The sequence below is a fragment of the Takifugu flavidus genome, chromosome 4 (genome assembly GCF_003711565.1).
Source record: "Takifugu flavidus isolate HTHZ2018 chromosome 4, ASM371156v2, whole genome shotgun sequence".
In the NCBI taxonomy this organism is placed as follows: Eukaryota; Metazoa; Chordata; class Actinopteri; order Tetraodontiformes; family Tetraodontidae; genus Takifugu; species Takifugu flavidus.
In genome coordinates this window covers 4,898,947-4,926,265 of record NC_079523.1, presented here as the reverse complement: position 1 = coordinate 4,926,265, position 27,319 = coordinate 4,898,947, and the positions used below count along the sequence as shown (strand labels likewise).

Below are 27,319 nucleotides of genomic sequence, written 5' to 3'. Positions count from 1 at the left end.
GAGTAATAACTACACAACAATCATAGCCCTCTCTCGGGTGTTGTGCTGTGTGTGCTCACCAGGATGAGATGAAGATCTGGATGAACCTGTCTCCTCTTCAGTGTCTCTTTCTTAGTCATCTTCAGAGCTTTTCACTGTTACACCTCAACTGTCTGTTGTACAGTGTCCTTGAGTTTCTTGAAAGGTGTTTATAAATGGAGTTTAGTATTATTATCATTATCTAAAGGAACACATGCACCCCCCAGAGCTCAGGGTCACATTTTAGACCATTATCCTGTCCCTGAACACTGCAACAGGTGTTCAGAGCCTGCTTTTCTATCTCTCAGTGCCATAAAGTGCTACCTGGTTGACACTTGAAAAAGTTCAGGACAAAATTAGAAGTTAAAAAACAAGCAGAAAGCTGCAAAGATGGAGGGAGTTTCAGATCCTTCAATAGATGATGGAGTTTCAAATAGCAAACACATTTATTCCTGTGTTCAATTATGGTCAAAGCTAAACTATGTAAAAAACAAAAAACATTTACAATTAATAAGAGGCTATTTTTGACCAACACTCTGGCCCAACATTGTAAAATTATAACAAAGACATAAAAAGTATGTACGAATGTACAAATGCCGCATCCATATAAGATGTGGTTTACAAACACGACATATAGCACTTAATAGATATAGATATAGAACTTAACAAAAATAGTGCTTTACATGCTGGATTCAAGTGTCGGTTCTTAAATTGCTTTAACAGCACTTTGTTTACACATTCCAAAATAATTTACTGCATTATACTGCTGCCTCTTGACGTGATTATGGGCTATTGAATAGAAACGGAAATTTTCAAACTATAGAATGGGAAATTTAAAAAAAACGATTTAAAATAGGGCAAACATCATCAATGCATCAAACACTGACATCGAAACAAGTTATTTGTTTATCTTCAGCGTCTCCTGTTAAAACAAGCATGAATAACACCAACCTATTTCATTTTTTGAACCCACGTTTCACACGCAGCAGCAGGTTTGGTTCCAGTCTGGCTGTTTTAACACTCCTCAGCTAGAGGGAACTCTCAACCTTGACGGCCTCCTTCTTCTCATCGGGTTGGGTGGCCAGCACCATCTCCATTTCGTGGCTGGGGGAGGGGTAGGGGATCTGGTTGATCTTGGCAAAACTCTGACTGATGTCCATGAATGTTTTATTTTTGGTCTCGGGCAGGACGATATAAAGATAGATGGAGGCGGCGATGCATACGGCCACGAACACCAGGAAGGCAAACGTCTGCAGCGTCTCCTGCGGGGGCAGAAGGAATTAGTCAGGCGGGACGGTGACCAAACTCAGCAGGTGCAGCCAGGGGAATCAGGTACCCACCTCACAGGTACCACACACAGGTGGGACTGAGGAGATTTTCCCTCAGGTGTTTTTTTTTTTTTTGCTAAACAACCAAAGAACCAGAGATAACCTTGTGCAGTGTGTGTTATGCCAATAACAGGGATTAGTGACAGATTTCAAAATACATGCTGGCTGATTACCCGAGGGGGATTTAGAGACAGAGAGATCGAGAGCAGGGTAGAGAAACGGAGCGTGGCCCCCAGACGTTAGGGTGAATCCCCTTGCTTTTTTATTACGCAGAGAAGCAGACGGGCTACAGTGCGGCACCATCACCTGGCACCTTTGTCCAGCTGTAACTGGGAAGTGCAGCACAAAAGCTCTGAATCGCTCAATAAAACAAACCACGGATTTCATCTGTTGTATCAATGCTGCCGCTGGTTTCTGCTCTTATGTGTTGAGAGTATTTCATAATAGTGCGACAAAATAGGTTTATGAGCATCGTGCAAATAGAGCGACCTCATTTCCTCCAGCTCCTGTGATGTAACGCTCATCTGCACGCTCACAATTCTTTCCCGCTCACTACTCCCCCCCGATCACATCATTACTGAGGAGTCCTGGCGCTAATGGGACAGTACTGGGTCTCCAGCAGTCTCCCAGTGGATGGAGGGGAATCAGACAGGCTCCTGTTTTGCAGGGATAATCTGTGATGCATCACGGTGACGTGTCTCGGCTCAGTTCTTTGCGGAGCGAGGACAAAAATGCAGACATATTCCGGAGCATGAAAGTAATTTCAGAACTCATATCTGCAACAAATGTTTCCCCCACAGTGATGGGACAAATGACGCGACATGGGGGTATTTGGCAGGACAGAATAGCAGGGAAAAAAAGAAGCGCTCGCACAGGTGACACTGCAGAGAAGAATGAGAGAGGACAAGAACAAACAGGGAAGTGTGGGACACAAGGGCCACTGCTGCCACTGTCTGTCAGGGTTTGGCTGCTTCCCCACAGCTCCATAACAACCAGAATGACAAGATGGGAGTCTATTTTCATCATCTTTAAAGCCAGAATGTGTTGAGGGGTAGTGACATTTTGGTTTGGGAGCTCAAAAGTTCATCCCTCAAAACTGCATTTAAGTTTATACAGATGACTGTAGAGAACACACTGAAAGAAAGGTGAGAAGTTCATTCTGCAGCGATGCTGATGCAGTCATGACAAATCAGCGAGACAGAGGAATGATGATGACGCACATCTTTATGGGTCAATACAGAAAGAAAACGGAAAAACAATTTGAGATTAGGCATCGGAAATGTGGCCCAGCAGGGTGGAATACTGTCCAGTATATTACTGCTGTAACATCTACACTAACGGCTGTGAAAAACAAACTTTGTGTATTTGAAGATGCCATAAAAGTGATGGAAGATGACAATGTTTATAATTCAGTCCTGATTTGTCAAATAAATAACCTGTCAAAAGTGAAAGAAGACATGTTTGTATTTTCTTGGGGGGACTTACTTAATTACCAGAGAACAGATGGCAAACACACCGAAACTGAATAATCTAAACAACTACACACACACACGAACGCGTGCGCGCACGCACACAGACCAGTCTGAAAGAGTGCAAGAGGACAAAAGGGGACGGTGAAAAGGGTGGGATTTTGATAGGAGACGACAGGAAATGTAATGGCAGGTGAGGGACAGCAGATTGTGTATTGTGTATAAGCAGATAATTTCTGCTTAATTCTTCAAAAGAAGCCATTACATGCTCATTAAAAAATCAAGAGGTTTGGGAATGATGCGATTTTTGTTATGTCGGATTTGGGAGTTAATCATTTCCTAAAGGCTTCTTTTGAAGAATTAAGCAGAAATTATCTGCAGATAACCCAAAAAATCAGATATTTCTGGAAACCACAAACACAGCAGGTGGTCTTCCTTCACGCGAGACGGCAAATAAATGGGCAATGCAGATTTAAATGCACATTGAAATGGTTAAACGGTAGAGATTCATGTGTTCTATGTAATCCTACAAGATGTTGACGGTTCTAAAATCTTCACACTGCTTCCCTCAGCACAGTATTCCAGATGGAAGATGATATTCATCATGACATTTAATATCAGCCTAAAAAGGTGTCAAAATCAATTAAAATCCTGACGCATGAAGACAGGGAGGACCTTATCTTCACGTTTTAACGGCAACACTCAGAGCAACAACCTGCCAAGAGAGGCGCTAAGTCAAAAATAATCTGGTAAAAGTTTAATAAACATGTCAGAGCTGTCAATCAGTAATGGGGAACATTCAAAGATCAATCATGTTCCCTCTGAAGTGAAATGGCCCTTTTGGGATTATCTGTGCATTTGAAGGCGTTGACAGGATCTTCCAAGAGGAAGTGTGTACCAAAGGTCAGCACCTATATGGGTTCATGGATTATCATGTGTCATATCGTGTCAGAGTGATGGTGGATAAACAGGCATCATTAAGCATCGCAGTTATGCTTCAGACAGCCCAAACTCATTAGCAACACAAATAAATGACCAGTTCAGAGTATATTAATCAATAAGTGTGGCTCATTAGTTCCTTACTGTCATAAAGAACTGGTGTCTGTTGTTTCGCCTCACTCCCCTCCGCCCATATCGGCAATAATTGATCAATATCAACTGCTTTATATGCGAGGAATAAAGACTTTTGATCAATAATAATAATCTTTACTGCAGACAGTGATACCGATAACCCAGATTCAGCGGGATGTTTAATTAATGACTTTATTGGGACATTTTAAATGACTTTAAAGGAGAATATACTGGAAAATTCAACCACAATCTCAGAAAGTCGTGGAATGAATTAAGACACTTTTATTATATAGTTAAATAAATACAACGCCAGCAACCAATCATGCTCTTTCAAGTAGCTTAAGGAGCAATGTGGAGTTCAAAGAAGTTCCTCCCTGCAAACTACCAATGAACCGATGACCTCCGTATCACAGGAGCCCCCACGCTGTCATGCGAGTGTTTCTATTACACCGCTTACGTGTAAAAAATTTAACACAAGCTAAGTGAGAAAACAGTGATTTGACAATCAGCAGCAAACTTAGAATAATCAAAAAACAGATGACATGGTCCGTTTACGACATTGTGTGTCTTTTAGCAGATGATATCAAGAATTCTTTCTCAATTTACCCTCAGATTCACACCTCAATATTCATCCAAATGCAGGGAAAACAGTTGCTTATAAAAGAGCGACATGGTGAGAAATATTAAACAGTGAGCAGATACGCTCTGGAAGATCCACGGGTACAAAAACAACCGGACTCCCTTTTCATCAGAGCCTCTGTTGTTGAATTCTCTGCCTCTCTGCCCAAAGACGCTTTGATTTACCCCGACCCCGGTGTGACGTGTTGGGCTGTCATAAAGTTAAAGAGAAGTGACACTGGCGGTGTTGTCTGAACCAGGGTCAGAGCTGGTTTCAGGTGCCAGTCAGTAACTAGTGAGTCACAACAACAAGGCTGCAATAGTTCTGGCATTGGCAGAGTAGAAATAACCCTCACTGTCACTTCCTCTCTCTCAAACTGACCTCTCTTTCCTTTCACACTCTTTCATTTGACTCCCAGGGTCTCCTTTTGGCACCGTGGCCACCATCCAAAGTCTCTTATATCCATCTAATTACAGCTTCCTCCAAGCAGCAGATGACTGACACCCACTGCCGCCGCTCTGCCCCTGCAGCCGACAGATTTACAAAGCAATCTATTTTATTATTGCAATAGATCTCTGCCATTCGCCTGCGTATCTGCACAAGGCATCAGGCAGGCTCATATGTCCTATACGTAAATGCTCATCAGATCCACTCAGGCAAAGGGAAATGGGATGATTGCTTATAGTCCGAGGACAGAATTAGTGTTCCATGACACTATCAAGATGAGGTTGCACACACCACTCAAGGGTCAGTAGCTTCCAGATGACATAGCAAGGATTCTTTAATCTCTGCAGGTAATGAACAGCATCAGGTTATCATATAGGCTCATACACAGGACTACAGAGCATAAAACGCTCAGGCATACGTAGACATTAGGAAATGTCTCCCAGGGACCTTATTGAAGCTGCTGTCGCTCCGAGAAGATGATCGCCACCTAAATTACAGGTGAAAGTGACAGAGATTATTTATTTACGTACAGGCTTCGCCTCAACGCTCGAGAGAGCTTATCCACCACCTACAGGCTGAGGCTACACTGGGAGCCAGACTGTGTTTTACATGCTGTATTTATCGTACTGCACTGGTTTTACGAGGACAGTAGAGACACGTTCATGGTCATAAAGGAGGGTCCTGTAAATCCCAGAATCAACAGCCTGTCGATTAGGCCAACAAACGGGGGAAAAATTCTCAGGCAGCGAGGTTGGACTATTAGAAAGGTTCAAACGGCTCCGTATCGCATAGAGGGCCGTTAAAGGTGAAGTGCTGCTGCGGATGTTTAAATGATACCGCAACCTGCCAGAAGCCGTGTGTGAGTACCTAATACTAACTGGGTAATTAGAGTGTGTTTGCAGCGCCGGGCTGTGCAGAGGAAAGGTTACGCTTCTCCCAAATGATATTTTGCTCTGACGCACACAGGCCGTGAGCAAAGTTTCACTGCCTCTGTGTAAATGTCCAAACCTGCGCTGACGCTCCTGTTAGTAAACTATGAGCTAAAATTCAAGACATTCCCACTAATGAGCCTCACACTTTTAGACTCACCGAGACTCTCGCAGCTATAAGACGTCAACGCTTGACTTTGAGTTTTAAACCAAAAGAAGCCACAGTCAGCCTTTGCTCTCTGTTCATTTGGATGTCAGAGGTTTTGTTCTCCTACTGTTCCTCTTGCTCGCCCCCACATGCTTGGATCTGCCACTTGCTTAATGGCATATTTGTCTAGTAGCAATAAATAGAAAATAAACAGCAGTGTGTAGAAGGTTCCTCTGCAATTAGAATGCATGACCCCTGACAGGCACATACCCCTCTGGTGCCCTCCTGACCCCTGTCCTGACTCCTCTACACAGACCTTCCTGTCTGGCCACGGATCGATGTTGCAATGTCAGAGCTGCTGAGTCCAAATCCCCCTTCAACATCCCTGCGGCCCTCTGAGCAAATACTGGTTAGATTTCTTTTGAAGACTCAAGTCTTCTCCTGAGCATTCAAGACAGTTTATGAAGTGGTGAACTCCCCCCATGTCTTTTGCTTTGCCTGTGCGTTTCCCCATCCCGCTGTGCTTTTAAATTCTCATTCTGTTGTATTGTGTCAGCATTGGGAATTTCCATAAGCTATATTACACTTTTTGGAGGTGTGTGTCAGTTCTAGCTCTTGCTTGTGTCAACATTGAGGTTTTTTCCTTTCCTTTTGTTGCTTCTCTGCATATACTGTAGATACAGGGAACCGTCAAGGCCAGGCACACGTCATTATTCCGCTGACTTCCACAAAACACTAAACCACATCATGCTTCCCTCTGTTAGTCGGTCTTATTCCCTTCATCAAATACATCACAATATTTCCAGCTGCAGGAAAAATACATTCTTGACAATAGATCATTTGTGTACAGTGTAAAGAATTCCTGGGTATAAGCTCTGCAGCACACACTCCCACAGAAGGGCTTATACAGTAACGCGTATCCCTTTCGCTTTCATTCCAAGAATCTTGCGTAAACACTTTTATCTCTTCAATAAATGCTGCAACTGTTTTCTTACCTCGGCCGTCTCTCAGTGGAAATCTGCATTTAGACATCTCTGCAGGGGGATTTCATTTAATGTAAAGTGTATGCTAATGTCAGCCGATACTCCACAAGAATCTTCATGGCGACTAAAACTGGAATTCTAATATGTGAATGGATTCTTGGATTACTAGAAACAATGTGAGGAGTGAAGATAGAAGTCTGTATGATTGACATGTGACCGGGCAGGTGGGCTTGGCATCGACGCTCCCCCTAAATCTAGATTATTACAGACCTACCCAGAGTTTAATTAATGCCGTTGACGCACACTTGCCCTGCCTGAAGAGACCTGCTGCGATGGTAAATTTACCGGCAGGTCTTCAGGGATCTGCCTATCGTATCCAATCCGAAAAGTAAATACAGCAGCGAGCCAGAGACAATGATAAGAGAAGGAGAAGTGAAAAATACAGAGATGTCAGTCAGGAGAACTGTCTGAAATCAAAAGATTGGTAAACAGTGAAGCCTTGTGTCAGGAAATATGGATGAGGTGCAGCAAAGATGTAGCAGGTAAGAACAATTATTCTCTGAGGAAAACACAGATAAAGGCAGGAATATTGCAATTAAATGTATTTAAAATATCTGACCTGTATGATACAATTAGGTCATGGGCTTCATTTCACTCAAAATGTCAAATGCCATTAAATTCTAATAAGGGAAAAGTAGGAAATTTGTCTGAGAGCGAAGATCTGCAGCTATAGAAATTTCCATCTGTCACAATTGGCAATTAAGGCAGAAAATTTTGATTTTTAAAAAAATCACGTACGCTGCATATTGGATGTTTCCATTATTTTCAATATATTTACATTGTAAAATGTGGCTTTCTTTCATGGTTTCTTCCATCATTCCATCCAAATGTTGGACTAAATACGGCTGCTCTCCATCTATAAACTAAATACAGGCCTTTATCTTTACAGAGTTGGGTAGGAGTCTTGTCCCTTCTGGTAATATTTCAGCACTGAGAAAGACAGTTTTGAACATTTAAGTTGACAGATTTAAAAAATAAATAAATGAACTACAACCTGAAGGCTCCACGCCAGCGCAACAGAACCGCTACAGAACTGGCGGCACAGCAGGGCTACACTTAGTTATTTCAACTTCTTCAGACACATTTATTTCATTCCTTTTCCATTTTATTTATTCTCTCTTTATTGATGAAAAGAAAGATTCCAGGCTGCACTTTGTGTTACTACCTCAGCTCATTAAATCCTTCAACAGCAACTTACAAGAGTCTTTTAGATTATCCAATAAAGCATTAAATGAGTCCTAAGAGGCACGAATGAGACTCTTTAAATGAGATTGTATTGAGCAAAAACACACGAGTCCTTGCACCTGCAACAGGGGAGATGGGAAAGCAGTTGGATGCAGTCAGGGAACATTTGCTTAGTGAAATAAAGAATAAATTTGCATGAATCATTGGCAAAATGAACAAAAATGCAGCTTTGTGTCACTGGATTAAACACAGGAGACACAGCCAAAAACCTAGACTACTGCTAGCCACACGCTGGCGCGTGTTAAATTATAAAGTGTCTGTTCCCATCATAACTGTGAGTCCTCTGAGCTCAATACGCTGTGCACATGTGTACGTTTAGATCAGGCAGCTCACCTGTATGAATGGGAACAAGAGGCCCACGGCGAAGTTGGACAGCCAGTTCACGGTCCCGGCGATCATGAAGGCAGCGGGTCGGCTGGCCTGTTCAAACAGCTCCCCGGTCAGGATGAAGGGGATACCACCTGACACAGACAAGACAGGTGGTTACCTTTGAATTTACCCTCCCTGCGTGCTCATAAACCCTGAAAAGCTTTTACATTAAGACCATCGACAGTCTTTAATCAGCCATCATGCACATGTGGAAATCACGTTTCAATTCTTTGGGCTCTTTTTTTCTTTGATTTTTCCTTTTTGTGTGTTTGACAAATGGTGTGAGATCAGCTATTGGAAGAAGCGTTGAAGAGCAATATAATGGGAAAAGTTACAGATAAATTCAACACTGCATGCTGATTTATTCAAGCATCAGGACCACAGAAAGATGAAACACAAGTGAGCTGAAAAGTGTTCATTTATTCGTGAAGCCTTCAGGTGTTTGACCCGATGCACGGCGACAAGGAAGTGTCCAGCTAACATTTTCCCTAACTTAAAAGGTACACGTCATGTGTGCATGTGCCCTTGAAGAGAGAACAACTACCATCAATCCAATCCACTTTAATTATATAAGTAGATTTTCAAAACATAAAAGTTTACATCTAATTTACACATAATATACCATCAAAATGCACCCAGCAGCTGTAAAGCACCGTCAAAATAAAAGCATTTTAATTATACTGGTCTCTGCTCCCTCCTGGTATTTTGAACTGGCAGCGCCTCCACCTACTTGGCACAACAGCTTCTACCAGAAGGCAAACACTCTTTCAGCCTCGAGTGCAACGTTCATCCAGGAGTCCCAAATCTCCAGAAGCAGATGCTCACATGTGGCTGCTTGACTGGGTGGTGTCATCTAACCAAAGCTCTGATATCGGGATAAATGTGTTCCGCTGGGCTCAGATGACAAACACGCCATTCATTCTGACAGATCCTGGCTGACAGCATCTCACTAGACTGTATGTTGTTTCCTTTAGAGAAGCTAGGAGCAAAATTACTGTTATTGAAGAGGTGAGCGTTGTTTTTCTGCACTTCTACATGCATTTGGGTTTCATCTCCATCTTCAGATTTAATTGTAGTCACTGTACCACTGTACTGGTGATGTAAATCCATTTCTTTGGGATAATCACACAGTTAGAAGAAGGAATTCATCCTGGAAAGAGCACTCAGGCCATTAATCACATGAGAGCAATTCAGAGCATCCATTAAGCTGTGCACGTCTTTAGACTGGTCTACCAGGAACCCCCCCCCCCACACACACACACACAGACAGAGAAAGGCTGTGGCCGACGCGCAGAAACTGGCAGAGAACATAAAGCAACTTTACAGACGAGCTGTCGTCTGGACCGGTCATGAATTATTCTTGGTGAGACCTGAACATATCAGACGGGTGAATGTAGATAAAACACCCGATGGTTGAGGACAATGTGTTTTTACAGAAATAGCAGCAACGTATGATAAGTGTTGGACGTATGGAATGATAAACTGGCTCAAGACACATGATTGATGTCCTGACCCTGACTATAGAGGCTAGCATGCGTACATGCATCGGACTTCATGCTGGGCTTTAACGTTTCACCATAAGAGCTCAATCCCAGGCCCCCTGAATGCATCCGCTCATATGTAGAATAAAGTTTCGGTGTTCTGGTTGTGCTTGGATCCCAATCAGTGATGATCAGTTCAGGAAATGGAGTTTCTCATCCTGATTCTTACGTTGTTGTTTCTCAGTCCTACGTGTGAGCAGCACAAACCCAAATCAAGTCAACCCATGATCTCCTCCTGGACTGAGCTCAAACGACCCAATTCAGGCGAGGAGCGAGTACCATACGCTGTGGATCAAAGAAAAAATAGATTTTCATAGAGCTGAATGGACTCGAACGGTCCACAGATAAAATTGTTCATGAGAAGGTTCGCCCCGGCACAAAGGCGGCGAGTTAAAAACGGCCCGGCGTAAACAAGATAAGGCGGCTGTAGAATTAAAATGTTATTCACACAAGTCCCGATTATGTGGGTCTTATCTGCTCTGTCTTGAGGTTGCAGCTTAGTAACCCTGTGGTGATCGTGTTCAGGACACAGCAGGCTGTCAAACAGTGCACAGAAGCAAGTTTGCAGCTCCAGTTCTTCCAAGTTCAACTGCACCTTTCATTTGACTCGCTTCAACTTGTTCTCTAATATCTTCATCATCATCATCATCATCATCACTCTGGGCTGTTTAACTCCCCGAAAAATTGAACAAAACACATTTTTATCGAGCCGTACTTCTGCATCAAAGAGCTCCGGTCCACAGTACTTTAAGGGCTAAACTATTTAGAGCTTATTTTCTGTAGCTAGGCCTTCTCTGCTGGCATAAATATACTTGGAAAAGTAAATTTAATGTTTGTTTCTGGTGAATATGTAAACAAAATGATCTCTTCTCTTCTTCAAGTCAAGTTTAATAATCCACTTGGTTGCACTGTTCCAGTATTGTACATCATGGTGGGGTCAATCAGATTTCAGCTAGCCGGTGCTGTCAGGTTCTGTGAACTCTCCTGAAATATGAAACGGTGACCAACTGCAGTTCATTGGACAAACTCCTTTAAGCTTTTGGTGGACTTATTAAAACTGTTGTCTAATCTCTTAAAATCGCCTGTTATGTTTTAGTTTTGACAGTGTAGGTAAATACTATAGTGAACGTGATCCTATGGGTTTTAAGTTATCTTTCATGTGTGCAAAGGTCTTAAATATGGTGGAAAGGATAAATGTGCATAATGAAACAGTGAACTGAAGCGTTATTAATTTTACATTTTAAAGCACATGGCGAGAGAACGCTCCAGGGCGCTCTCTTAGCATGGATTAAACTGCCTTTCTTCTCACAACGCATTCATGAACATCAAACATGCTGTGTGACTTCAAACAGACTTTTTTGTTTTAGGACCGATCCTTGATTTTAAAGATTTCACCTCTCCTCAAACATCCCAGAGATCTTCGGGAAGAACTCTGATCCCGACATGCCGAGTTTAAAATCTCCTGCAAAACAAACCTGCCTCGTCGCTTGCATTCCAGTTCCAGAGCTCATCGCAAAACTTATGTCTTAATCATTTCATCTGTGCTGGATCTTCATAAGAGTCCTGCCCAACCCAGAGCACGGATGGAATCAAAGAACTTTAGCATTAGCATTTAGAATTAGCATAATGTGACAACCACACGAAGTGTCCTCATATGTATAGGGGATTGATGGAACGGCCGCGTTTTTATCTCCTCCATCACACTCAGATCAGCTCAAAGAAAAATGCCTTCATTTCCAATAGGTGCTAGAGTGTTTGGGGAATGAAGAACATCTGACTTTTGCCGCATTTGTATGCTTTGTTGTTTTTCTTTGATGGACACGTGTTGTGATGCGTATCACAAACATGTTGTGTGTTTTTAAATCAGCTGTCACACAGAAGTGTTAAATCATGTATACATTAGAGCATCATAAATACTGTAGCTGCACATTCTGAAAGCCTTAAATGTGAATTCTCTCTCTCTCTCTCTCTCACACACACACACACACACACACACACACACACACACACACACACACACACACACACACACACACACACACACACACACCCTTGCACTTCTATCGTACTTCAAAAGCTACTTTCAGCAGACAAGAATGTTCTAATTTTGTCAGGCTGGAAAATCCATCTCTGAACGGAGGTGGTGGCCCAAGTCACGACAGCCTCGCGGTTCTATCCCCAGATGCTCCAAACCCTCTTCACACCTGACGGCTCACATCAGAAGAACAATACCCCACCCCCCCCCACCCCCATGATCCCGGCGACTCATGCATGACATCATCGTTTCAGGATGATGGAGGACAAGTATCTGGATGCTCTGCCAGTAAGGCAGAATTGAAGGAGCCTCTTGGATGAGAGGCAAAAGACCTCTTTGAGGAACCTCAAGGGAGTCCAGCTGGCTCGTGTCTTACTCCATCCCACAACAACCATGATCTGGATGACTGAGAATCCTCACAGTGTATTAACTTAGTGACCTCTGACCTGCACATCACCTGTATTGGTGTTGATCAGTGTTTCCTAAGACTCCTGCGGGGGGCGTGTTGAACTCTGGGCTAGGTCAGGTCACTGCAGGCTCTGAAGTGTCAGATGTAAGTGTCGAAAAGCATTTTTCGGCTCCTCTTTTAGCCACCGAAGCTCTTTCATGCGTCAAATCAAATGAAAAATCCATCTTTCCTGGATTTCTCAGGAAACCCGACCTTTTCCAGCGATTTGTTATGTGAAACCATTTACAGAATACAGCATATATATTTATGCTGTGGGCCATTAGCCACGTTGCATTGGAGATTAAGGCCACCTGAGTACTTTACCAGAGACAAAGCCACGATGGCCAATGTTCATGACCACGCCAAATCCTCCAGGCCGCCTACATGCACCAGCTGGGGCACCTTCCTACTGGAAAAGCGCAGCACTCGCAGCTGCCGCCCATGCGAAACATACTGAACATTAAAGGGGAGGATTTCAAATAACAATCATGTTTAGAGCGGGGCCACCAAAGTCCCAACCTTACGTCGCGTGACAGACAGCTATATTTAATGGTAAAAGGAAAAGGGAGATTAAGGCCTTCTGCATGAAAGGATGCTGGGAAGTGCTGAGGGATTAACCTATACTGAAAAATAACACTACCGTCCAATAAAGCATATGGATGCATTGAACCACAATCCAGAACAATTTAATCTTACGATAACATGGACATACAGTGCAGAAGGTGCACCAGTACGGCACTTTAGCTGCAGTGCTCAGTGGGACTGCAGAGGTCCTGGCAGCGACCGGTCAGAGGAATCAGGATAAATAACCTGTGGCCATAAAGGAGCAACATGTGGGAATAAGGTGCAACACAGCTATTTACTTAGCTACTTGTTCCTGTGAGGGAAACCCCTAAATTATTAATCTATAAATAACTGTGGCAACATCTCAAGTTTAATCATCAATATTAATCATTTAGCGGGAGATATTTTAACTTAGCAGCAGCATTAGTATTGTAGCAAAAATATCTTATAAATGTTATTAATTACTTATGTATGTCTCCCCCACAGAAATATAATCTTCATGTATCAGTGTCAGTGCTGCTGTCGACATGCATCCGCGGTAAAGTTGGAAATAAGATAGTTTTAGCGTAGAGATAGAAGAACGCAGACCAGCGGAAAAACAAAGGTAATTCATTATTGGATGAGCCAGCGACAGAGCTGTCAGAGGAGATTTAAACCACACCAGCGGCCCCAAAACAGAACAAAAAGGCAAAAACAATGCAACAATTAAACAGTTTTTTCAGGATCACTGATGACAAACCATACGATGTAATATTTTCAGGGGCTGCACACAACCAGTGGCAAAAGCTGGAAAAGAAACTTGTAATTTAGCTCTGCTCCCAAGTGAGTGGTGTAAAATTGGAATTAGCAAAATGGGATTATCTTTTTTCAGAACCGAGAGATGATTCATGTTTGCCTCCCTCTGATTGTGCCGTTACTTTTGCCCCTGTGGTGATTTGTGCAGTCTGGTCCACTGCCCACAACATCATGGTTACAAAAAAAAAAAGACCAGTTACATAACCGACAATCAGGACATGCACATACGCACATTTGACGCCCAACAGCCTAAACAGAGTAACAGATGCAGCGATGAATGTGATTTCCTTCCATGTTCTGTTCACCTCGCATCAGGGTCCTGCTGGGGTCCATCCCAGCAGTCAGAAACAGGAATAAACCCTGAACAGGTCACCGGGCACACTATTCACTTACTACTGGGGGCAATTTTCAGCCTCGGCTCTACCTAAAGTGCCCACACATGCCCGCTGAGAGTGTATCAAATCTACAAAGTCTGGAATTAAAATCTGGTACAAAAATCTGCACAGCCAACTTTATTTAAAACATCCCAGCACGCATAAGGTTTGTTCACCAAGATGCGCTACAGCTCTCAGTCGAGGTGATCTAAGGAGAAGCGTGAGGATTTAGGACCCAGGCCTAACAACCCATTTATGCACCAACAAACGTGCAGACATGCAAGCAGAGATCAGAACTGAAGCATTGTTTCTGATTTACCTGATAAGCATTTACAGGCTGGTTTATTTCAGCAAATACATCTTCCCTAAGTAATCACAGCTGAAGAAGAAGGGTTTTGTTTCAGATTGGATGCTGAAGTCACTACAGAGCTCTGGTGAGGGAAAAAACGGGAGCCATGACAAAAAATCCTAATAATTCAATGTGCACTTAGTATTTTAAAGGCCTTGTGTCTCATAATTACATCATGAATATAATGAACGTTTAATTTAAGTAAATCATAATTGCGGGGCCGAATTGAAGTTTCTCTTGTGTAAATAAACCATTTACCCAGTAGGAAACACACAAACAAACCATTTTAACATTACCAATGTGGCACTGAGACTCCCGGTTAAGCCACATTCTAACTGGGCGGCCCAGTTCGATAAGATTCCATTCCATTTTTTCCATTTCCAGTCCATTTTAGACCTCTAAGCCTCGATCTTTTCTCCTTCAGATATGTGAGATACAGCTGCACGGTCGGGTTATTTTCTATCCCTTTGATATGCTGACGAATAAAAGCATATCACACAATATCAAAGTGAAGAATACAATCAGAAAATCTGCTATGTCAGAATAAAGCAGCTCTGAGTGTATATTTTTATAGAAACTCTCCAAAGAGCTTTGTGGCACATAAAGATTGTAATGCTCCGCCGTATTCATAGCTTCTGTTTTGGAAAACACCACAGATCTTCAACCGCAATCAAAAAAAGTCTCCGCTGCCTCATTTTTCTGGGTTTGTAATGGTAAAACATAATGTTGCAGCGATTCAGAATACATCAGGTGGCATAATGAGATTTCATGAAGCGAATATGAGGCTCCTGACTGTGCTGAAGGGCAGGAATCTCACCTACAACTGCTGCAGCAATAATAAACACAGAAAGATTCTTCCACATGTGAGGAGAAGGCGTACACGGGGAATACTTCAGGGCTCCGAGGGGAATAAATGTTTCCCTGCGAAGGAGCCCGGCTGAAGAAGCAAGTCACAGAAGTCACCGTGTTACGATACACGTGGAGAAAACATCTCAAACGTCTCTCAGGGGTCTGGACATGTGAGGAGGGTTGCACAGGTGCATCTCACATCAGGGGCTGAAGCCAGGAATGTTTTGTTGGGGTCATTTTTAGAGGCTTGATATCAGCTCGTCAAGGCTTCAAGTCGTCATTCCCGCAATAATCCGAACCACACAACAAGGAAATGTAGTAGAATAATACATTTAAAATTAGAGCAAATGTTGTGAATGTGGGGAAAAAAACGAAACTTTGGGAATGTTCACTTGTTTTTCCTCTCCAAGGCCAAAAGTAAACCTGGACTGAGCTGAAGACCTATTCCCGTTTCCATATCAGGGGCCGCAGAACCTCTTATCGCTCCCATGTCTACCTAGTTTTGGTCGCAGCTCCTCAAAAGACATCCTGGTGTCGGGAAATGTTCCGTCTTCCTGGACATCCTTTATCACTTGCTCTCAAGTAAGTTTCCACTTTTGTAGGTGAAAGGTGATTTATCTTCCTCACCGTTCTCCTGTCTGCTCCTCTATTGCCTGTCTGTCAGTAATTTGTTCCATTTCTTTCTCTGTCTTCCAGCAGCTACTTTTTTTATAAATCCCCAGGGATCTGACTCAATAGCCCATCGGGGAAGTCCACGGGGAAAAACAATCCACTTTAAATAAATGTTACTGTAGTTTGCACAAGAAAGGCCTGTTATTGATTTGTCTTAAATACCCACCAAGTGCCGTCCATTTATTGCCCAATGTTGCAGTGTTGCATTGCATCTGGAAAAACTCCATGTTAAACAACAGCTTTGGGTTTTTGTCAGTTGACCATAAAAGCTGGTGTTGTTGCACTTTTTCCCCCTGAAATCGATACATTTTGGTTGAACTGAAAACGGTTTGTTTTGACAATGTTTTTTTCTCAGAGACCTTTGATGTCAGCTTCCAGCTTCCATCTTCTTTTCAAACACAAAATCCTTTCTTGCTAGACACAAGAAAGGATTTTGATTTTTTTTATGTGTGGCTTTAGAGAATTTAGTCACACACAAACCCTTTTAAATCCACACACTTTTCTGCTTCTCTGTGTTAAATATATTCAGTTATTCAGGTATTTCCCTCCTCCTTGTCGCCGATATCCCAGCAGTCTGCCTTTAAATTCAACACATCCCAGTCAACAAACCTGGAAGTTGACGACTATAAATCATCACATTCTTACTCAATTACCAAACTGAATGGGATAAATTCCCCCAAAACAATACTAACCTGCAGTACCAAAGATCAGAACAATAAACTCCATAAACAAATATAGAAACTCAAAAGAGTAAGAAAGTAGGCCATAAAGCTGGAAACACTTAGTTTTATCAACCCTCTAATCTACATCTTACCTGATAGCTGATAATCATCAAATTTGATTCAAAATAATCTCATCTGAGACAACATTCTGATTATACCAGCGTGAAATCAGGATGATATAGATTCTGACTCACGCTATATGTTTCCCCTTTTTTTAGGTGAATGTTGATGCAGTAGGGACACCGCCCCAAACCAACACACAAGGTTCTGCAACCAAAATAGATGCAGGATTGCACCAAACTGATGCCCACTGACCAGACAAGGACATGCATCAGTGCCTCCCATGTGACCCATTTCTACTATTGGAGCAGCACGGTGAGAGATTAAACAGCCACTGCTGTGATAGCCGCTGTTGAGAATCCTATCTCAGTATGTTGAGAAGAGGTTTGAGCTGCCCAGAGCGTTTAAACACATTTCTATGCAACTCCTGGCTCACATTTCTCTTTTTTTCACCCTCATACATTCCCATTAATGTAGTCCCCTTTGGCTGCACAAACGCAAAGCCACTTCTTTTTTCCATGAATGGTTACTACAGGGACCAAAAATCCATACAGATCATTTATTCTTGCAGCAGAGCAGTGACTGCAACAACAGCTACTGCCGCTGTTAAAGCTGGAATCAGCCGGAATCAGGACACAACACAATCGTTGTCAGCGGCTCCGCAGCGAGTTTCCAAAGTTTGTGAAGATACTTGGAGCAACGTTTCTGCACAGCGACGTGCACCCAGATCAGAGGCGGGGTTGTTATGCTGTAAAGTGGCGCTAACTGTCAGGAAGATGGATGTGAACTGCTCAATATTCGGAGTGGATCACAGAATTGGAGGATCATGGATCAGATCCATCAATGGGAGACTTATTTTTGCCTCTTCGTTTATGGAGTCAAACACTCAAAATGCAAAATGGGAAGAATCTCTTCAAAAAGATCCAGACAGACAAACAATTCTAAGGATGGAATCCAATTTGAGATGGTACTTCACACAGCAGCACATAGGCAAAATAAAAAAAGCTCCATCCTGAAGTGTTTACAGATCACTAATGGTTCCCTTGTTGTTTTTATTGTACTCAGACCCATGAAGTGGGCCAGCAGGTTCTTCTGTGTAGCTGTTTTCTCTCCACTCGGCTCCGGGCCCTCCGTGCTCATCAACTACAACACGGGCGAGACAGGTGCCCCACGCATGAGCTGCTGATAAACATGAATGCAGCAGTTCCAATGAAGAAGAAAACACTACAATAATGGAGACAAAAGAATGACAAAACAAGGGCAAGAAGCCTGAAATCATTTGCTTGCTCAATCATCTCCAAATAACGCGTTGAAATAAAGACGTGTAATTCCATCATATTCAGTTGATCTGAATGTTGTCACACTGGGCTGTTGGTAATTTCACAAAAATCAATATATTGATGCCATAATGCTGTTTCAGGTGAAGGAAAAAAGGCATTTGTTCGATAGAAACAGATCAGCAGTTTCACTTTGTTGAATTCAATACCAAATTATCCAGTTGAGCAGAGACCAGAGACTTGAATCTGCATACAAGTACAGTAAGTGACCCACAGGTTAGATGCCTGTTACAGAAAACAGCCTCCCAACTGATCACTGCACCAGAAATATATTGGAAGGATTATTTAGATTTAAGTGTTTTTGGAAGGTCTTCCAACGCATCACCATTACATAAAGTTACATCAGCCTTCCAGACAATAGCGAGGATATTAGTGGGAAAGGAAAAAAGGTTAGTCTTGTATTTATTCAGTTATTCACTGGTTGCACCTCCAGGATCATGTTATTGATAAACTAGCAGAGTGCTCTGCAGCCCTTTCCCCCCACACACACCTGCACGTCACTCCCCAGGGTGTGATCGGTGGGGTTGCCATGCTCCCATCTGTCAATCAACGCAAAGCAATCAATAGAGACACCATCAGAACACCCACTCGTCAGAGGAGAGCTCCGACTCAGGGTGGGACAGCTGTGTTAGGCCTCATAACAGGTTGTACACACGGAGCACCGGAGAGGATCCTTTTATTCAGGCCAATCACGTATAAAGCAGACAAATCCGGTGTCCACATGACCAGATGCTGCGATCACACAAACAGCTGCTGTCAACACCTACTTGCTTTGCACATCTGCAGAGATTTGTGCACGTACAGTCCTTTAATTTATACATATTCATATTCCAGTAAGTCATCTCCTTCCTTGTCTGTTCAGTAATCTGATTAGAAGCGTTGTGCAACTTCCTGAAGCTAACTTGACCTCTAGAATAGGATATAATAGGATCACGTAACACATAACGTCAGGACCGCGATTTGAGCGGGGCAGCAGGTGTTGCTGAACCATCCACATCTCCGGGCACAATAATTAAAACAGTGATGTGGAAGCAAATATCATTACCTCTCTGCTGTGCAGCGTTCTGCTGGGAGAAGAACAGCCACAACGAACACACACATTGTGAACGTGACAGTTTAAAAACACTCCCGACCCACTGTGAAGAGCCCCCTCATGAATTATACTTGATTCTGTGTTGAGGTTTAGATACTCCATCAGTCATCTGGACACTCTTGCACCTATTTATCACGCTCCAGCTGGTAATTCTGCGGTACGACCTCCAGTGTTGCCGTGAGCAGGAGTGGGTTGCGTGAAACAATGGTTCAGTGGATTTCATGGGTCAAGTAGCATCCCATTCGGTGCCAAGAACCAAGGATCTCCAGAGGAGATGCTGGGTGTTAATTCATTTAACGAGTTTAATGATGTGGCTCAGTACAAGCAAGAAGTGGAGCAGGAGGAGTCCTGAAATGGAAAAGAAGGCAACTAAAGTCGCTTCCAACGCTTCCAAAAACCACAGCAAACAACTGCCACTTATCTTCACACACGTCTTCATCTACCTACATTTCAAACTGTTTCCAACAGCATCAGTTCCTTAGTTTCTATGGTGATAGCCGAACGGACCCAATTAAACTCCACTTGCTACAGTCACACTACAGGAACTCTTCCCTGGTGCTGTTTGGCAGAAAATTGTCTCAGCAGATAGAAGTTGTTCTTGTCAATCATCTGTCTCGCACGGTCTGAAAGCACGTCTCTCAGAAGTCTTCCTGTCTCACCTGCCGCTCCTGCAGGTACAGTATCTGGGCTTACTGGAGTCATCTGTGCACACACACAGCAAGCCGGTAGCACCATAAAGGACAAAAGAAATGTTTTAGCTGGACAGAGCGAAAGGAAGAAATATACCAATAATGTATCTTTTCTGGAACCAATAAAATTGATTTTACTGCTGCAAAATCTAAATTTTCACCACATAAATGAACATAAATCATAAAATAACATAAATAAAGAAAGCAGAACAGCTGGCATTTAAAAGCTCTCTTATCTCCCATCGCTTAAGAACAATCTGCCTCTCTGCTCTCTAGTCTACCAAGTTGTCAACAAATCTCTGGCAAAACCATGTTCACATGCTCATGCCACTCTGCATGATTTAATTTGAGTTTTTACTTGATCATTTTTCCTTTGAATCCAGGGTGGCTGAGTTGTCACCGCCAAATTAAGAGCATATAAAACATTGGGGTTTTTACAAACCCTCTACTCTGCCTTCTTTGATATCTCTTCAATTCATGAGCCAGGGTAATATGAAGATCTATAGCTCTATTTTTATTAAAGAGGTCATCGTTTACTCTGAAATAAATGGGTCAGTGTCTCTACAGCAGAACAGGAATTGTGATTCCTAATTTATTCACTCACAAGCTTGGAATGCTGCTGGGGTCCTGTGAGGGCTTTTTTTTATTTCACTCCCCTCTACCAATGAAATGAAGGGCTTCATTAGTTTCAGGAGACCATAAATCACTGTTACATGGTGGCAACAGATGATAAAGTATCCCTCTTCCCTAGATGATTACCACCTCCACACTGAACGGTCTAAAGCCACAGGCGAGGTGTGACACGGTAGCATAGGACAGTGGTGCTGCCATGTCGCGTGCCTGCGTGTGTGTGTGTGTGGTGTGTGTGTGTGTGGCTGGTCAGGCTCCATCCTCACATTAACATGCAGGGCCGGTGTATGAGCCACTCAGACCCACACACTCTCTGCTATTCTGCTGGTCTTGTAGCACATGAGGCACTTTGGGATTAACAGTCCCTGGAGACATTATTATTGTAGAGAAATGTATGTGTGCTGGCAGCTGTAGCCTCACCTTGAAACTCAAAGTCAGCCTCCCGGTCAGCCTCCCGGTCAGCCTCCTCGCTCTCACGGTGTTGTATGAATGTCCATGAGATACACACTCTGTGTGTGCTCTAAGACTCGAATTATTAATTATATATGAAAATGGAAGAAAAGCGATTTCCTGATAGCTTAACCTATTTTTCTGGCACGTTTGTGAATTGGATGTTTGCGGTTGAATGTGGGCTCGTGTAAGAAAATCAAAGAAATTACAGAAAAAGATCGAGCTGACTTACCCGGTCCAGAGCAGAAGGATGCGATCACGGCCAGGATGCAGATGTAACTGAGGTAGGGCATCCACGACACACGGTCCTGCATTAAAATGAAAGGTATGATCACGTCCTTGGTAATGATGGCTTTACTTTACACAGGATGGATCAGACTCTAAATGCTTACCTGGAAGTTGAGGAATACTGTGAGCAGACTGAAGAACACAGCCATGGCGGTGAAACCAAATATCAGCAGGGGTTTCCTCCCGATCCGCTCTATCACCAAGCCCTCAGAAAAGAGGAGTACAATTGTGACTGTAATTCATTCAGCTCTGTAAATGACAAACGACAGGTGCCAAATTTTATTTTAACCCAAGAAAACACCTGTTAACATATGAATACAAGGAGGCTGATGTGAACATAATTGACAGGCTGCTATGACGACCTCAACAACCTGCAGAGGAGCAATATCTGCCTCAAACTGACAAAACAATTAAATAAAGAAAATCGAACTTTTAGCGCTCTGCATTGCGACGGGCCTTATGTTCACATATGGGGACGCACCGAGTGCTATCATGATGTTACTGCCTATTTTGGACTTTTCATTTTCCCAGCTATGCACTTCCTGCTGTGTCTGCCATATGGTCGAGCAACATGATGGCCGCAACCACGTCGCCGGCTTTTGATGAGAGCGTAACGTGTGCTTGCGGAATTTAGTCACTTACACACTCACTCAATCTCACACTCACTCACACACAGACACACACACATGCACATTAGACCTTTCAAAATATTACGTTAAAAAAAACCATTATTTCGAGTGTGCGAGCATGTGCGCTTATGTGCGCGTAAGTGCGCACGTGTGCGCGTGTGTGCTTTAGGAACTCAGTTACTTACACACTCACTCAATCATGCTTGCACACTCAAACGTAATGTTTTTTTAACGTAATATTTGGAATGGTATATTGTGCATGTGTGTGTGTCTGTGTGTGATTGAGTGTGAGATTGAGTGAGAGAGTGTGAGATTGAGTGAGTGTGTAAGTGACTGAGTTCAGTAGGCACGTGCGTGCGCACGTAATGTTTTTTTAACGTACATATTGCAATTTGCGAGACTCTTTGAACCATCAGTAAATTCTGCTGAAAGTAGTCAATGCACATGACACGGTGACCACGCACCGCAAGAGGACTGTCTTCATCAATAATTCCACCACGGTGACCTGATCTTGACACACGGATCTAAGCTCTCACCTACAGTGGTATGAGAAAGTTTGGGCACCCCCTCGGAGGTTGTGTAATAATGGACTCTGACTTCACACAAAATTATCTTGGTGGCATGTTCTTCATTTGCCCATAAGAGCCAAGTGTTAGCTTGATTTCAAAACACAGATTTTAAGTATTCATAGGATGCAATTGTATAAAATTAAATCAAATGTAAAAAAAATAGGCTGTGCAAACATGTGGGAACCCTTGTCATTTTGTTGCTTTGATGGCCTGTAACTAATCATCACGAGATAATTGGACACACAAAGTTGGTTTGGTGAGCTCATTAAGCCTTGAACTTAATGACAAAAGGTATTTAAGGTGGCCAAATGCCAGTTCTCATTCTGTTTGACTCTCTGAAGAGCTGCAAAACGGGAGCCTCAAAACAACTTTCTAATGACCTCAAAACCAAGATTATCCAGCATTATGGTTTAGGGGAAGGTTACAAAAAGCTGTCCAAAAGATTCCAGCTGTCAGTCTCCACTGTCAGGAACATTGTGAGGAAATGGAAGGCCAAAGGCACAGTTCTTGTTAAGCCCAGGAGTGGTTTTGAGAAGAAAAATTGCAAAGAGGCAAAGACGAAGGATGGTCAGAATGGTTAAAAACAACCCACAGACAACCTCCAAAGACTTGCAAGGATATCTTGCTGCAGACGGTGTCGCTGTGCATCGGTCAAAAGGCTGTACGGAAGAGTGATGCGGAAGAAGCCTTTTCTTCACAAACGTCGCCACAAACTGAGTCGCCTGAGGTATGCGAAAGAACATCTGGACAAGCCAATATCATTTTGGAACAAGATACTGTGGACTGATGAAACAAAAATGTAATTGTTTGGTCACAACAAGAGGCGATATGCATGGCGGCAAAAGAACACAGATGCTTCCCACAGTAAAATTTGGTGGAGGTTCCATCATGCTGTGGAGCTGTGTGGCCAGTGCTGGTACTGGGAATCTTGTTAAAATTGAGGGTCGCATGGATTCCGCTCAGTATCAGCAGATTCTTGAGAATAATGTTCAAGAGTCTGTCACAAAGTTGAAGTTGCGCCGGGGATGGGTGTTTCAACAAGACAACGACCCCAAACATTGCTCAAAATCTACCCGAGCATTCATGCAGAGGAACAAGTACAATGTTTTGGAAAGGCCATCCCATATGAATATCATCGAGAATCTGTGGGATGACTTGAAGCAGGCTGTCCATGCTCGGAGTCCTTCAAACATCACTGAATTGCAGAGGTTTTGCCAGGTGGAATGGGCCAAAATACCATCATCCAGGATCCAGACACTCATACAGGCTGTTATTTTTGCAAAAGGAGGCTCTACTAAATATTAATATGATTTTTCTATTAAGGTGCCCAAATTTATGCACAGGCCTTTTTTTGGCTTTGGGGCATATTGCTCATTTTCTGCTAACCCAATAAACCTCATTTCACTGCTGAAATATGATTGTGTTCATCAGTTATTTGATATATCAAAATTAAGTTGTGAATTAAAACACCCAATGATTGGTGAATAAAAATAATGCCAATTGTCAAGGGTGGTTAAACTTTCCCATACCACTGTGTATCTACCTTCCTCCATCATGGTCTCAGCATTGAGTGGCCTTTCAGAGAATCTTTAAAAAGGTTACTCGCATTTGTTCAATCACTGTGGGCATTTTTTAGTTATTTTCTACTTTAACTGTCATGAAGCCGAAGAGATCTGCTCTCGTGTTCTTGAAATCATGAAATCTTCTGTGCGTGCGTGCGTGTGTGCGTGCGTGCGTGCTTGTGACATCTTGTTTACTTTAGTTTTCACCAATGAAAAAGCCCAGGAAAAAAGGAATTATTGGATGAACCATCTATGCTCCCTCCTGAATGTGAGTTCCAAACGTTCCTTCAAAGGCGTGACTGCCTGTCTCACAGTTGCAGCACCCCATAATAATGTGTAATAGGCTTAATTAGAATTGAGACAATGCTTCTAACAGATTTAACAATAAAGCCTAATGTGCTTGGAACTGTGCTGTCGGTGACATAAGATTCCTTTCACACCATCTCAATGTGGTTCTAATATAATTCTCTCATTCAGCTGTGGATAAAATAACATCTGAGCGGAAATCCATACAACCAAGAGCGATCATGTTTCAAATGCACGCACGGCATAATTAGATTGCTCATGTATGAAGGCAGAGATGGTGTAACCCAATATTTTGGTGGATTTCTTCAGTTCATCTGGTTACTTCTGACATTTTTCTACAGGACAAGCTTGCATTAAAATGTCGGGCCCAATGACACACAAGGACTCCATGTTCCAATACCGGGGCGTCGCTGTGACTATTTATGCAAAACTACCGGTATTCATTACATTTTAAGTCTTTCCATTACAGAATCAAAACCGCTCCCTGATAAAACCCGATGAATAATAATTCAGCATCATTCAGGGACTCACAACACAAAACAAATGAGCTATTAAAGCTCACTGGTCAAAGCTTGAAGCAGCAGTGGTCCTTCACATGCACAGCATCTTAAGAAACACTCAAATTGGTAAACCGGGAGCAAATCAACTGTTTGCAGACGTGTTTATTGTAATGTCTTTTTCTGTCCAGTAAGATGACCCTTTGGAGGTTAAAAAAAAGGGCCAAGATGGCAGCGTGTGTGTGATTTAATGTGGGGTGGCACACACTCCACAGTTTACGTGCGTTAACCAGCTGCAGCGCGACAAGTAAGTCGGCATGAAAGGACAACGGCACAGCGGGGCTTGAAAAAGGAGGGCAGCATCTCGGTAAACCTCACACGCATTAAAAGCATCGGACATCTCAACGTCTGAGGAGAATAAACAACACAATGGATGAACCTAACAGAGCTTAATGAATCAGATCAGACTGAACAACCGTGACATCTCGTTCCTGCCTGTAGTCAAAAGCCGAGTTTTAAGGTTCCTTCTTCCTTTAAGACGTTACTGATGTCTGCAACATCGACATGATCGGAAAGTCCTCCAGGCAGCTCTTATCCCATCCTGCTGCACACTGGAGGCCAAAGCGAATCACGCGAGCGGCGCGGCGTGGAGAAACGGACTGCAGCTCAACGACAAGCGTCCTACACGCACACATGTTAGCATGCAATTTATCATGCCCCTCCTGTCATGTTGATAATTCGCTGTTAAATCTGCCGTTCAGAGCTCCTAAAAAAGGGTTGAGATGCAAACTGGTCAAATGTGATGTAATTAACACTTCTTCACTTCACTTCAAAAAGGCCTCCAACTGCAAAAATGAACACAATTGACTGTGCAGGACAATATCATAAGACAGATGTGTTAAAAAAAATTACTCTAAACTTATTCAAACTTAAGTTCAGAATAGAAAAATGGTTTTTCACAACCTCATAGGTTTTTTTAGTGGTAATTAAAAATTGGCAGATTTTGTGTCGATACTCTGTGGGGGTAGTTCTGTTTGATGTAAAGGTGTTGCTAATGGAGATGGGCCAGAAAATACTCCTTTGATTCAATGAAAATGAGAGGATGACTTTTGTAAGGATGCTCCAGTGGCTTTAATAACTGTCATGCACGTTTGACACTCCAGGATCCTCAAATCAAACTACCGGTAGTTTTAATCACTGGAGATTCTGCTGACGCTCAACGTGTAGCCGTGGTGACTGTTCAGCAGCCATGAAATATTAAAAGTGTCCTGAAACGCTCACTCACAAAGAGGTTCAAAATCCTCTTTATTCCCTTTAATCATACATTCATGAGTACAGGAGTTTATGTTCATCAAAGACGGCCGGTGGGGGGCGATGATGCTCCAGCTGGGAGCCTGTTGTAAAGCTGGACAGAAAAGTGATGTCTGAACAAGGCCTGCTGGTGTGTGAAGTCACCAGGCAGTCAGGTGTTTAAGCTGCAGCCAGTCAGAGTAAGTCATTCCCAACGCATCACTCAGAACTGGAAGCAGTCAGGAACATGGATGCTTGGTTGTCTACGGCTCCATTGCTGAGGGTCACGGTAACATCCTCTGTATATCTCCCTCAAACTGTGGAATATCCCAGTATACCAGATTACCAGTCCAGTCACGTACATGATTTGTAAGATGGACTACTTTCCATAAACCGTGTATCTGTGTTGGATTTCTCGGGCTACCATAGTGACCGACTGGTCTCCAACCTGCCCTGAGGCGTGAGTGTGCAAATAAGTGATGCATGTGTGTGTGTGTGTGTGTGTGCGCGTGCGTGCGTGCGTGCGTGTGTGTGTGTGTGTGAGTGAGTGAGTGAGTGAGTGAGTGAGAGAGTGAGAGAGTGAGTGAGTGAGAGAGTGAGAGAGAGAGTGAGTGAGTGAGTGAGTGAGTGAGTGAGTGAGTGAGTGAGTGAGTGAGTGACCTGGAGAACTTCCCCAAAGGTCTCTCAGGAACATATTTAAAAAAATGTAATCATTACCAACATTTTCTGAAAATCTAATTAAAATCCGGTCCGGTATTCATTATTTTGAAGTTTCACTGAAAGGAAGGCAAGAATGACGAGCGGACGTTAACCCGCCACCGTCACCACAGGGCCTATAAGGAAGTTCATCCATAATTTCAACAGTGAGAGAATTAACTTTTTTC

At 42.9% G+C, this 27,319-nt stretch overlaps 1 protein-coding gene across 4 annotated transcripts in view; it reads right to left on the bottom strand.

Annotated features, from left to right (window-relative positions):
• Positions 1-440: 440 nt before the first annotated feature.
• slc2a9l2 (solute carrier family 2 member 9, like 2) overlaps positions 441-27,319 on the bottom strand; it is a 47,204-nt gene continuing 20,325 nt past the window's right edge. For 3 of the 4 annotated variants that reach the window (XM_057030794.1, XM_057030795.1, XM_057030793.1), the window contains 4 exons: positions 21,687-21,788; positions 21,527-21,602; positions 8,651-8,778; positions 441-1,280 (listed from right to left, as the gene is read on the bottom strand). In XM_057030794.1, coding sequence (XP_056886774.1) covers positions 1,047-1,280; positions 8,651-8,778; positions 21,527-21,602; positions 21,687-21,788 — 540 coding nt within the window. In that variant the 3' untranslated portion in view covers positions 441-1,046. Of the gene's footprint in view, positions 1,281-7,848; positions 8,003-8,650; positions 8,779-21,526; positions 21,603-21,686; positions 21,789-27,319 lie in introns of those variants that run through there. The other variant, XM_057030796.1, reaches the window with a different exon arrangement.